Genomic DNA, 13503 nt, shown 5'->3' with positions numbered 1-13503 from the left:
CTTTGTTTACCAAATGGATGGATGGGCTATGGGTCCAGCCTAGTTTCCATGTTCCTACTAGGCAGCAGGGGATTTCTAGATGATGATTTTACCTCTAGAGGAAGTAAAGACTTCTCCTGTAACAAAATAATATATTGCAATTTTGTCCTCTTATTTAGTCCTATGAGGAACAGATGCTTCGCAGAAAAATAGGGGTTCACATGTTGAAGCAGGGGCTTCTGCTAGACAGAGCAAAGTAGAGGAAGGAAGCAGAGACAAGATCTTTTCATGTTGTGTGTAATTGCTTCCACTGGTTTATGTTCATCTAACTGGACTGGTTTTCATTTCCTGGGGACTGCTGAGAATAGAAAGCATGTTGTCTATTTATTAGTCTTCTCACAGACAATAATATGCCCAGTTCTTGGCTTTTGGCTGCTTTTCATACTCCCACCCATTCCTTCTGACCAAATGAAATTTTGAACCAGTTAGCTCTTACTTTTTATTAGCTGTAATTTATTCAAGACATCACAACTCTTGGTATCTAAAATTAGCTTTGTGCCCAAAGCTGAGCCTTTAGGCTAAGAGTCTGTCTTAAAATCTTGGCTTACACTGGTGTTGCTCTGACATTTTGAAGCAGCTGTGTGTTCCAGTACCTGGAAGGGGAGGCTGGCTTCTTGGAGTTCTGCAGAAGTTAAGAACAGTGAGCATCCTTAATGCTTACACCGTTTGTTCTCAGCTGGATGGCTCCCTCTTCAGTTACTAAGATAACAAATATTGCTGCTTTTTCTTTTTGTAGCTTCTAGGACAGCTAGAAAACACAGGCCCTCCTCCAGCAGATAAGGAAAAGATCACTTCTCTCCCAACAGTGACAGTAACTCAGGAACAAGTTGGTAAGTTATTTTCATATTTATTCTGTCATTCTAGAACATCTGATCTAATATTTAGTACATTTCTATTCTAAAGCTACCGACTGTGGAGAACCTAGTTAGCATGCCTGCTTTCTAGGACCCATTAGAAATAAAGAGATACAGTCATTTATACAAAACTTGATTATAATTAGTACAAGAACTTAATATAGGAAGCAAAACTCACTAAATTATTTAAAAAGCTGTTGGAAATGGTGTTGAGTTCATGATACCATGGGGAGAAGAAGAGGACAGATCCAAGGCTAGGGATTTGTTTCCCATGGGAGGTGCTGTCAGGTAAATGGAGACAATGTTTGAAAACTCTTTTCCCTGAAACTCCTTTTGCAGTCTGAAGGTCTCCCGCAACAAGTCCCTCCTTTCCCTATCTGGTCAGACTCCCTCTGCTTCTCACATCAGAGTCCACTCCAGAGCTAATAAGAGCAGTTTATTAGAGGAGTAGATCTGGGGGAGAGGGGAAGTGTGGGGGAGACTAGGAGGAGTTAAGGGAGGGGAAACTGGGTCAGTATGTAATGTATGAGAGAAGAATTAAAAAAAAGTGGTAGCCGGGCAGTGATGACACGCGCCTTTAATCCCAGCACTTGGGAGGCCGAGGCAAGAGGATCTCTGAGTTCGAGGCTAAACTGGTCTATAGTGAGAGTTACAGGACAGGTTCCAAAGCTACACAAAGAAACCCTGTCTCCCTGTCTTGAAAAAAACAAACCAAAAACAAAACAAGAAAGAAAGAAAGAAAGAAAGAAAGAAAGAAAGAAAGAAAGAAAGAAAGAAAGAAAGAAAGAAAGAAAGAAAGGAAATAAGAAGGAAAGGAAGGAACTTTTTAAGGGGCAGTTTTCCTTCAGATGCCTTGATCATTGTTAAGTCCTGGAGTATAGCTCAGCCATTAGATACTGTTAAGCAGATTTCTGCCGTTCAGAATTTGACCTTAGAACTTTCAATGTAGTAGCCATTTTCTCTGAGGGAAAAGTCTTTTGTTGGTTGGTTTGGAGTCCCGAGTGCACTTGTCTCCTGTAGTTCTGTGGCACCATCTCCTGGTACAGCCTTTAATTAACAACTTGAGAGGACCCTGAGACACACTAAAGAGAGCACAGAAAGGGAAGAACAGGATAAAGGTGATTAAAGCACTGAATGGACTCCACTAATGTTGCTGAGACCAGTCCCTTAGTTATGGAGCATAGGTTGCCACTGTTTTCTAGGCAAAAACTGGCGGTCAGATGCTGTCGTGCATTTGGGAGCATGTTTTCCCTGTTTTATTTAATAGACAAATAAGTTTCTGCTCTTTTGTTTGTTTTGTTTATTGAGACAGGGTTTCTCTATGTAGCCCTGACTTGGCTATCCTAGAACTCACTTTGTAGACTATGCAGGCCATGAACTCTGAGTTCCGCCTGCCTCTGCTTGTGAGTGCTGGTATTAAAGGTGTGTGCCACCACTGCCCAGCATCTGCTTATTTTTTTTTAGTTTTAAAAATTATATTTATTTTGTATCTTTGTGCACATGTACCACAATACATGTATGGAGGTGAGAGGATAACTTGGGGGTTGGTTTTCTTTTCCTACCGTGTGGGTCCTAGGGATTGCACTTAGGACATTAGACTTGGTGTCAAGCTCCTTTATTCTCTAAGTCACCTCACTGGGACAACTCTGCTGATTCTTCTGATCTGTTATTCTAAAAACTGAGTCCACTTTATGATTCCTGTTAGGTTTATTGGAGTTAGCCCCATTTGTTGTTTTTTTTCTTTTTCTTTTGTCTTTTTTTTTTAACAGAAAGCAAACTATCTTTTTCATTTTACACACCAATCCCAGTTCCCATTTTTTCCCCGTCTTTCATTCCCTTCACCTCTCCCCCACCATTTTTATGTCTACTGCCATTTCTGTTTCCATTTTGAATAAACTTCTTACTTCTTATCTGCCTGCCTCCTAGATATAACTCCCCCTTAGTGTGTGTGGGGCATCTTTATTAATAATAAACTTCTTACTTCTTATCTGCCTACCTCCTAGATATAACTCCCCCCTAGTGTGTGTGGGGGCATCTTTATTAATGCATTTCTTGGGTTGTAGGAGGCAGCTTGTTCGGTTTTTCTTTCTTTTTTTTATTTGTTTGTTTTTGATTTAGACTTTATAGCCCAGGTTAACCTTGACCTTCTATGCTCCTTGCTCTCCAGTGCTGGGGTCAGGTCTGCAGCATAGGCCTGGCTCTTGGTTGTTTCCTTCCTTTTGCTTGTTGCTTTAACACACACATCTTCCTCCCACAGATACAGGTTTAGAATGTCCAGTATGTAAAGAAGACTACATAGTTGACGAGAAAGTCCGGCAGTTACCCTGCAACCACTTCTTTCATAGCAGCTGCATTGTGCCCTGGTTAGAACTGGTGAGTACAGCTGGCTCTGGGCTGGGACGAGGCTGCTTCAGAGGAGAGATGAAGTTGCAGTTCAGAGAGGAAAGCAAATCAAATATTAGCCTCCTTGCCTGGCTCCTAGTGTCATGTAGGTTGTTTTTTTCAATTATTATCCCTCTGCAGTGCTTCTAACCAGAGCGTAGTGTATTCTAGCAAACAGGCCACGGCGGCAAATACAGTGTTTCTGAGACATGTAACAGACTGTGGCTGCTCCTGTGCTAGCTGGGCAAGGTTGAAGAGTTGTGCTAGAGTTGGGATAGCCTGCAAAGCCTAAAACACTTATTCTCTGTCCTCTTAAAGATATAATTGATATTTTTAATCATGTTTTTATGTATGTGGAGGGAGTGGGTTTGTACACATGAGTACAGATGCCCTTGGAGGCAAGAAGAGGGTGTTGAATTCTCTGGAGCTTGGGTTGTAGGCAGTGCACACATGAGTCCTGGCAACTGAGCTCAGCCCTCTGTAAGAGTAGTGTATGCTTTTAACCACTGAGCTTTGCTCCAGCCCCCTCTCTATCGCTTTAAAAAAAAAAAAAAGGTTTGCTTAGCCTCATCTAGACTACATGGGGAAATAATTGATAGATACCCTTTTGTCATGATTCAGGTCACTGTTAGTAGTTCGTTTTATTTGCTGTTATGTGTTAGCTTTTATTAACTTGTTGACTTAGAATTCTGTCCATTCTATTTAACATTCTATACCAGAGATATCCTGTTTTGATGGTACTAGGGCTTGAACTTAGGACCCTGTGAATGCTAGGCAGGTATCCTTATGTCATAATAGGGGTGGTGAAGTGGCATGTGAGCGCATAGTCTTTGTGGGCATGGGGAGGTCAGAGGTCAACCTTAGATGTTGTTTTCTTAAGAAGTATTCAATTTGATTCTTGAGATGGTGTTTCTGGTTGGTTGACCTGGAACTTGACAGATCAGGCTAGGCTGGCTGGCCACAAACCCCAGGGTTCTGTGTTTCTGCCTCTCCAGCAATGGGATTACAAACATCTGTCACTCACGTTTTATGTGGATTGCATGAAACCCATTACATGGGTTTTGTATTTGTTTGTAAACATTTTACTGACTGAGCCATCCCCCCAGCTTGGTATTCCTAGCTTCTAAGGTCATGGTGTTTACATGGACTGATATCATTTCGTTTCAGCATGACACATGCCCAGTATGTAGGAAGAGCTTAAATGGTGAGGACTCCACTCGGCAAACCCAGGGCTCTGAGGCCTCTTCAAGCAACAGATTTAGCAATGACAACCAGCTACATGACCGATGGACTTTCTGAAACTAAAGACTACACCTGAACCAGGGCTGCCTGTCTTAATCTTATCATAGCTGTAAATTGTTTCAAAACTAAACAAGCAAACAAAGTAGTAGATGGATTTAGGAATCATGTAAGAAACCCCAACCCATAATATTAATGCAATGAGTGTGTTTCTCTAAATTTAAGGTTAGGACCTACAGATGGAATTGTATCTACAACCAAATGCCTCTTGTTCCTGAATTCACAGTGATACTTTTTTGAGTGTAAAACTTAATTATGTCAGTTTGCTCCTGCCTGAGTAGAATCAGTTCCTTAAAGTCTAGCTAGGGTTCTGCTGTCACGTTGTCTTGTAATGGATGTCTCTACCTCCTCCTCCAATCTCTGTCCCACCAGTCGTGGACTTTGCAGCAAATACAGAGGAGCCAGAGCCCTATATAAAGTCTTTTTGTCTTAATTGTGCAAGAGTACCTACTCTTGGCCACATTAGCAAGGTAAGAATAAAAAAACTCAGGAGTCTGAGACTATACTTGCCTTGATCTTCAGAGAGCAAACAAGGAAAACTACAGTGGGAAGGAAAAGTGGCCTGTCATCTACACTTTGATTTTCTTATTTTAATTCAGGAAGTGCAGTGTCCCTAAAAACCAACATGGCATGTCTTAGTCTTGGGTTGGAAGAAATCTGATTTTGGTTCCTTTTTGGCATTAAGTTGGACAGCACATAATAACACAGAAGGACAGATGTTGGAAATCCTTACTACTGAGCTGTTTTTGATGACTCTCACCTCTTTGTTTACTGTCTTTCGTACTCGGGACCTTACAATAATTTCCCTCAGAAAAATAGGATTATTTTATTAGTGCTTCTATACCAAGGCACATTTTTGATAATTCATTGTTATTTAGGGATTGGGATTTTATGTTGCCTTGTTTTAGTTTGTAAAGCCCATTTTTTTTATGTGTGAAACTCTTCCTGTTCTGTTCAGTTCTCCCTATACTTGGAATCAATCTGATCAATATAATCATGCCCAAAACAACTTCTCTGGGAAAGGTAGACCTCGCTTTAAGTTCTAACACTGCCCATACACATGCTCTGTCCATGTTTAAAGCTGAATAAATGGAGATTGGTGAGAATGGTGTTGAGCTTCAGTGTCTCAGAAGGACATAATGGAGATGCTATTAGCTGAAGGCACGCAGTTGTTTATAGCAGAACGGGACCTGAAGGTGCGCAGCTGCATTTATAGCAGAACATCAGCACTCACAGTTCAGGGCAGTCAGAACAAGATCACTACAATTTGATGTGTCTCTTTTTTGGCTAGGAGCCCTTCCTCAGTTTTTGATGACTTACACTCTGGTTTGGGGGTAAGTGTGTGGGTTAAAGACGTCTTTGTATTTTGTTAGAGGACAAGGAAGTTGAGGAGGGAAAACAAAATAATGAGAGAGTTCCCTGCCTGCTGAACCAAAATTAATCAAAAGAGATAGAAAAGGACACTAATTTATGCATCAAAGAAAAAAAAATCCACCAAGACGACATTTCAATTCATGGAAACAGAACAAATCTCTTCTTAATGAAAGATGGATCAAGACAGAAATAAAGGAATTAAAGACTTGCTAGAATTCAGTGAAAACAAATATGCAGTATACCCAAACTTAGGGACTCAACGACAGTGGTGCCGAGAGGAAGGCTGATAGCACTAAATGCCTACATTGAAAAATTGTAGAGATCTTATACTAGCAACTTACCCAAGAGTGTAGATGGCCAGAAATAATCACACTCAATCAATAGAAGCAAAGAACAATCAATGAAACAAAAGTTGTTTCTTTGAGAAAACAAGATAGACAAATCCTTATCCAAACTAAAAGATAGAGAATATTCACAGTGACAAAATCAGAAATGAAAAGGGAGTATAACAACAGACACCAAAGAAATCCAGAGAATCATAAAGACACACTTTAAAAACCAGTATTTCACAAAACTGAAAAAATATCTAAAAGAAATGAATAATTTTCTTTCTTTTCTTTTTCTTTTTTGGATTTTCAAGATAGGGTTTCTCCGTAGCTTTTGGTTCCTGTCCTGGGAACTAGCTCTTGTAGATCCGCCTGCCTCTGCCTGGGATTAAAGGCGTGCGCCACCACCGCAGGGCTGTGAATAATTTTCTTGATACCAGTTATCAAAGTTTAATCAGGAGCAGATAAGCCTATAGACTTATAACCCCCAGTGAAATAGATACAGTCATTAAAACTCTCCCAGCTCTGCCCCCCTCAAGAAAGCCCAGGCTTTTTTTTCTTTTCTAGACAGGGTTTTTCTGTGTATCTCTGGCTGTCCTGGAACTCACTCTGTAGACCAGGCTGGCCTCGAATTCAGAGATCCTCCTGCCTCTGCCTCCCTGAGTGCTGGAATTAAAGGCATGCACCACTACTGTCTGGCTAAACCCGGGCTTTTTTTAGTGCAGGTTTTAGTGCAGAATTCTATCAGACTTTCAAAGAAGAGTTAATGCCGATACTCCTCAGTTTATTCCACAAAATAGAAACAGAAGGAACATTGCCTTGTTCATCTTATGAGGCCACAGTTACCCTTTTACCTAAAACATGTAACCCAACAAAGAGAATTTACAGAACAATTTCCCTTATGAACACAGATACAAAAATACTCAATAAAATACTTGCAAACCAAATCCAAGAACACATTAAAAAAGTCCACCATGATCGAATAGGCTTCATCCCAGAGGTGCAGAGATGGTTCAACATATGTAAATCAACAAATTTGATTCACCGTATAAACTAAGTAAAAAAAAAACCCACATTAGATACAGAATTTTTTTTTTTTGACAAAATCCAATGTCCCTTTTTGATAGAAGTTCTGAAGAGAGTAAGGATATGAGGACCATACCTAAACATAATAATGGCAATTTACAGCAAGCCTATAGACAACATCAAATTAAATGAGGAGAAAATCAAAACAATAAAATCAGAAACAAGACAAGATTTTCCATGTTCTCCATATCTATTCAGCCAGAGCAATGACAACTAAAGGAGACCAAGGTGAACAAATTGGAAAGGGAGAAGTCAAAGTATCTTTATTTGCAGGTGATATGATAGTATACATAAGTGACCCTAAAAATTCCTACAGCTGATAAGCATTCTCAGCCAAATAGCTGGATACAAGATTAACTAAAAAATAAATAACATTAAAAAATCAGTAGTCCTCCTGTATACAAATGACAAATGTACTGAGAAAGAATCACAATATCCTCAAATAATACAAAATATCTTGAGGTAACTCTAACCAAGCAAGTAAAGGACATGTATGATAAAAACTTCAAGTCTTTGAAGAAAGAAATTGATGAAGATACCAGAATATGAAAAGATCGCCCATGCTCATAGATTAACATAGTAAAACTGACATCCTACCAAAAGCAATCTACAGAGTCAATGCAATCCCCATCAAAATTCCAACACAATTCTTTATAGACTTTGACAGTGCAGTTCTAAACACCATATATAAAAACAAAAACCCAGGATATCTAAAACAATCTTGAACAATAAAAGAACTGCTGGAGGTCACATAATTCCCTATTTCAAGTTATGCTACAGAGCTACAGTAATAAAAACAGCAAGATATTGGAATTAAAAACATACACATTGATCAGTGGAATCGTAGGCCAGACATAAATCCACACTCCTATGAACACCTGATTTTGATAAGGAAGCCAGAAATATACACATTGGAAAAAAGACAGCATCTTCAGCAAATGGTTTTGGGCAAAGTGGATGTTTGCATACCGAAGAATGCAAATAGATCCATATCTATCACCCTGCACAAAACTCAAGTCCAAGTGGATCAAAGACCTCAACATAAACCAGACACACTGAATCTGATAGAAGAGAAAGTGGGGAATTGCCTTGATCATTGGCACAGAAGATGACTTCCTGAGCAGAACACTGATAGTGCTGGCACTAAGCTCAACAGTTAACAAATAGGACCTCACAAAACTGAGAAGCTTCTCTAAGGGAAAGGACACCGTTAATTGGACAAGGCAGAAACCTACTGAATGGGAAAATATTTTTTTTACCAACTCCACATTCAATAGAGGATTAATATCCAAAATATATAAAGAACTCAACAAACGACATATCAGAAAAACAAAGAATACAATTTAAAAATAGGGTACAGATCTAAACAGATTCTCAACAGAGGAAACTCAAATGACTGAGGAGCACTTAAAGCAATGTTCATTATCCTTAGCCATCAGAGAAATGTAAATCAAAATGACTTTGAGATTCTATCTTACACCCATCAGAGTGGCTAAGATCACATTGGCCAGGATGTGGAGTAAAGGGAACACTCATCCATTGCTGGTGGAAGTGCAAACTTGTATAGCCACTATGGAAATCAATATGGCGATTCCTTAGACTAGGTTGGTAATCAATCTACCTCAAAATCCAGCTCTACCACTCTTGGGCATATGCCGAAAGGATGCTCTGCCGTACTACAAGAATACTTGCTCCACCACATCCATTATGGTTTTATTCATAATAGCCAGAAACTGGAAACAGCCTAGATGTTCCTCAACAGAAGAATGGATTTTTAAAAATGTGGTACATTTGCACAATATTACTCAGCTATAATTTTAATTTACATCATGAAATTTGTAGGCAAATGGATAGACCTAGAAAAAATCATCCTAAGTGAGGTAACTCAGACTCAGAAAGTTAATTAGTGTATATATTCACTTACAAGTAGATATCAGCCTTTATGTAAATGGTAACCAAGCTACAATCTGTATACCCAGAGAGATTAGATAAAGAGAAGGTGGTCTGGGGGGATACATAGGTCTCTCTGAGAGGAGGAAGTAGAATAGATCTTACTGGTGGACTGGGGGCAGGTGGGAATGGGAGTGGGGGAGTAGGATCAGGTGATGGGGAGATAGGGTGGAGAGATAGGCTGGGAATGGGGGGGCATTTGGGGAGTAGTGTGGAAACCCAGCACAGTGGAAACTTCCTGGAATGTATGAAGGTGATCCTAGTGAGGACTCCTAGCAGTGTGGGATATGGAGTCTCAACTGGCCATCTCTTGTTGCCAGGCAAGGTTCCCAGTGGCAGGACTGGGATACATTCAATTGACTTATTGGTCAAGGGGATCCCATGGAAATTCCTAAACAAGCTAGGCGTTGTTGTTAAGACAAAAGGTTGCTCTCTGAAAACTGACAGCAGGGGCCCCATTGCTGAGGACAATAACCACACAACTCATGAACATGGAAAAAGTCAAGCTGGTACCTACATGGAACCTTCATCCCTATGTTTGAGTCTGTTTGGTTCGGGAAGGTACTCTGCAAGCTACCAAAAGGGAAACATTGACACCAACCAAAGAGGAGGAAGAGGAGGAGGAGGAGAAGAAGAAGAACAAGAACAATAACAACAACTAGGTAGGGAAAGTTAGGCTGAATACTGGGAGAAAGAAGACTGAGTCAGGAGAAGCTATGTATCCCACCTGAGACAGAGGTTGGAACTTTACCCGGTAAACCACAGCCACTTGGCAGTACATAGATTAATGGAGATGGGTTAACCTAATATATGAATTAGCTAGAAATACACTTAAGCTATTGCAAATAATATGGTTCTGTGTGATTATTTTGGGGCTAAGCAGCCGGGAACAAACAAGTGGCCCCCTACAACAGGACTCCTAACCATGAGACTCTTGGGACTCTTTTTCTTCTCTTGGGTTGCTGTGTCCAACTTTGACATGATAGTTTTGCTTTATCTTATTACATTCTATGTTGTCATGTTCTGCCGTTGTTTCTTGGAAGCCTGTTCTTTTCTAATGAGAGACAGAAAGGAGGGGATGTGGGGAGGAGCTAGAAGGAGTGGAGGGAGGGGAAACTATAATCAGGATATGTTGTATGAGAAAAGAATCTACTTTTGCCAAGCAGTGGTGGCACACACCTTTGATCCCAGAGGTAGAGGCAGGTGGATCTCTGTGAGTTTGAGGCCAGCCTGATCTACAAAGCTAGTTTTAGGACAGCCAAAGGCTTCACAAATCCTGTCTCAAAAGACAAAGAGAGAATGAAAGAAAGAAAAGAAAAGAAGACCTCAAGCTCTTGCCTAGGACTTGAGTTCAGTTCCCAGCACCCATGTCAAGTGGCTCACGACTGCCCTTGCTGCAGCTCCAGGGTATGCTGTGACCTCTTCTTCTGGCCTCCCCAGACACCCATATGCACATAGCAAATACCTACAAAGATGCACATATACATGCAATTAAAAAAGAATGACTGTAGATTAAATACCTTCCTTATCTCAATATAAGTTTATTTATAAACGATTGCTATGTGACAGTTTTGTAAATTCTCAGGTATCTGTTTTTTAGCAGTTCTCTGGTAATCCAATAGTTGATTCTCAAGTCAGGAGATTTAAAGGAAGAATTTGGTTTTTCCTTTGTTTGTTTTTTTGAGACAGGGTCTCTCCACATAGCCCTGGCTGTCCTGGAATTCACTATGTAAACCAAGCTGGCCTCAAAACCACAGAGATTGACTTGCCCATCCCCCCCCCCCCCACTGCCTGGTGCTGGGATTGAAGGTGTGCACCCCCCTGTCCCTCTTCCTTCCCTTCCTCCAGTCCTCTGTCCTTCTCTCTGTGTGTGTATATTTAGATAATATATACACTCTCAGACACATGTATATACAGATTGTACCTTGGAGGAAGAAAAGACATGGTGGTCACTGAGTCAGCAGGCAGAGGGAAGATTGGAATCTCACATTCTGCTTCTCTCATGTACAAACAGGCCACATTTTCCCAGGATTTCTCTCTTACAGGACACTTGGCTTGGATAAGTAGGTACCTCATTACGTGGTCAATGGCAGAGATCCGCTTAAAGTAAAACTTTGTCATCTCTAAGGGTCAAGAACAAATTACTTAAGGATGTTTATTATCTAGTACTCATATGTTATAATCAGTTGAACTCACATTTGTGTGTGTGTGTGTTTGAGGGGGCAGGGAGGAAAGGGTTCATGTTGTAACCGAGGACAACCTTGGGTTTCTGAATCCCTTCAGTGTGGGATTATATGAGTGTGCCAACCATGCCCAGTTTATGTGTTGCTGGGGTTGGAACCCAGGACTTCATAAATGCAGGAAAACACTCTACTGGGAGCCACGCCCCAGTCCCAGTTACCTTGGTTAGTGTGAGAACATGTCTCACTGGATAGCCCAAGCTGGCTTGGATCCTCAACCCTACTGCCTCAGCCTCCAGGGCTAGGAAGACTGCTGTGTGTTTCCACGCTTGGCTTGGTTATTAATTATTTGTTTGTCTATGTGTATTTATGGTTTTGAGGGGACTGAGGAATTGAAACAAGGACATCAAGTGCTCTAAGAGCATACATTAAAACTAAGCTTCAGTTGCACACTAACCTCCACCCCCCCCCCTTCTGTCACAGGGTCATGTTCTATAGTCCAGACTGGCCTTGAATTCACCATCCTCCTGCCGCAGCCTCCCAAGCGCTGGGACTATAGGTGTACCATACCAGGGTTAATACTATTGATACATGTTTGGTAGCACATTGAATTTCCCATGACCTCTTGCATACTTCAGTTTCTGTCTGGCTACAAGAACTGTTCCTCGAGGAGAACTAGATCAACTCAAGAAAAGCTTCATGTGTCTCGTCTAAATTGCACCAAAGGGGCTTAGAAGTGAGGGAAGCTTCAGAGTTGTCTGCTAAGCTGCTGGGAGACTCACTGACATCAATGAAGGAAGCAGACTGTAGAAGCAGGGTTTGTATAATAGATACTTAAATATTAAGGGCAAGCTGGGCGGTGGTGGCGCACGCCTTTAATCCCAGCACTCGGGAGGCAGAGGCAGGCGGATCTCTGTGAGTTCGAGGCCATACTGGACTACAAGAGCTAGTTCCAGGACAGGAACCAAAAGCTACGGAGAAACCCTGTCTCGAAAAATCCAAAAAAAATTAAGGGCAAAACCTTTTCCTCTGTGGTAAAGAAATGTGAAGATAAACGTGCTTGTGATGGCTACTTATTTATTTATTTTTTGTTTTGTTTGTTTGTTTGTTTAATTTTGAGACAGGGTTTCTCTGTAGCTTTGGAACCTGCCCTGGAACTCGCTCTGTAAACCAAGCTGGCCTCAAACTCGCAGAGATCCACTTGCCTCTGCCTCCCGAGTACTGGGATTAAAAGTGTGTGCCACCGCTGCCCGACTTTGTGATGGCTATTCTTGGTTGTCAACTTGTCAACATTAGAATGAACTAAAATCTGAAAATGAAGGGCACACTGGAGGAGGCCGCTTGTTCTTCCCAGCTTCCCGGCTAGCTGAGAACCGAAATAATCACAGAAGCCGTATTATTTAAAACACCATTACCTATAGCTTCTTATTGGCTAACTCTTACATATTAATTTAACCCATCTCCATTAATCTGTGCATCACCACGAGGTCATGGCCTACCAGCAAAGTTCCAGCGTCTGTCTCTAGCGGCTCCATGGTGTCTCCCTGACTCTGCCCTTCTTTCTCCCAGCATACATACTAGCTTTCCCCACCTACTTCTGTTCTTCCTGCCATGTGCTCAAAGTAGTTCTTTATTCATTAACCAATAAAAGCAACACACAGACAGAAGGACCTCCCACACCAGCACACCAGTGAGGGATTTGTCTTAATTAAACCTTTTGATGCGGGAAGACCCATCTTTAATCTGGATCTTTCCACGTGGGAAGATCCACATTTAATCTGGGCCACACCTTCTGGTGGCGGCCTCTACAAAGGACATGGAAGGACGAAGCTTCTGCTCTTTGCCTGCTTGCCCTTGCTCTTGATGGCAGCTTCATTCTCAGTTGCCATCAAGTGAAAACGTCACACCTACTTCTTCAGGATCCCAGCAAATACTGAAGACAAGCTGAGACATCCACCCTAACAGACTGTGTGACTGCTAGATCCTTGGACCTTCCATTGGACAGTCATTACT

The 13503-nt window shown here is 41.3% G+C and overlaps 1 protein-coding gene across 1 annotated transcript in view; it reads left to right on the top strand.

The window, feature by feature from the left end:
• Positions 1-5680, top strand: part of Rnf115 (ring finger protein 115) — a 61708-nt gene extending 56028 nt beyond the window's left edge. Inside the window, exons 7-9 of the mRNA XM_075978061.1 lie at positions 776-869; positions 3151-3266; positions 4443-5680. Coding sequence (XP_075834176.1) covers positions 776-869; positions 3151-3266; positions 4443-4574 — 342 coding nt within the window. The 3' untranslated portion in view covers positions 4575-5680. The remainder of the gene's footprint in view (positions 1-775; positions 870-3150; positions 3267-4442) is intronic.
• The last annotated feature ends 7823 nt before the right edge of the window (positions 5681-13503 follow it).

Source organism: Microtus pennsylvanicus, chromosome 7 (assembly GCF_037038515.1).
Source record: "Microtus pennsylvanicus isolate mMicPen1 chromosome 7, mMicPen1.hap1, whole genome shotgun sequence".
In the NCBI taxonomy this organism is placed as follows: domain Eukaryota; kingdom Metazoa; phylum Chordata; class Mammalia; order Rodentia; family Cricetidae; genus Microtus; species Microtus pennsylvanicus.
The sequence above is the reverse complement of the archived record's forward strand: the minus strand, read 5'-3'. Positions and strand labels throughout refer to the sequence as shown.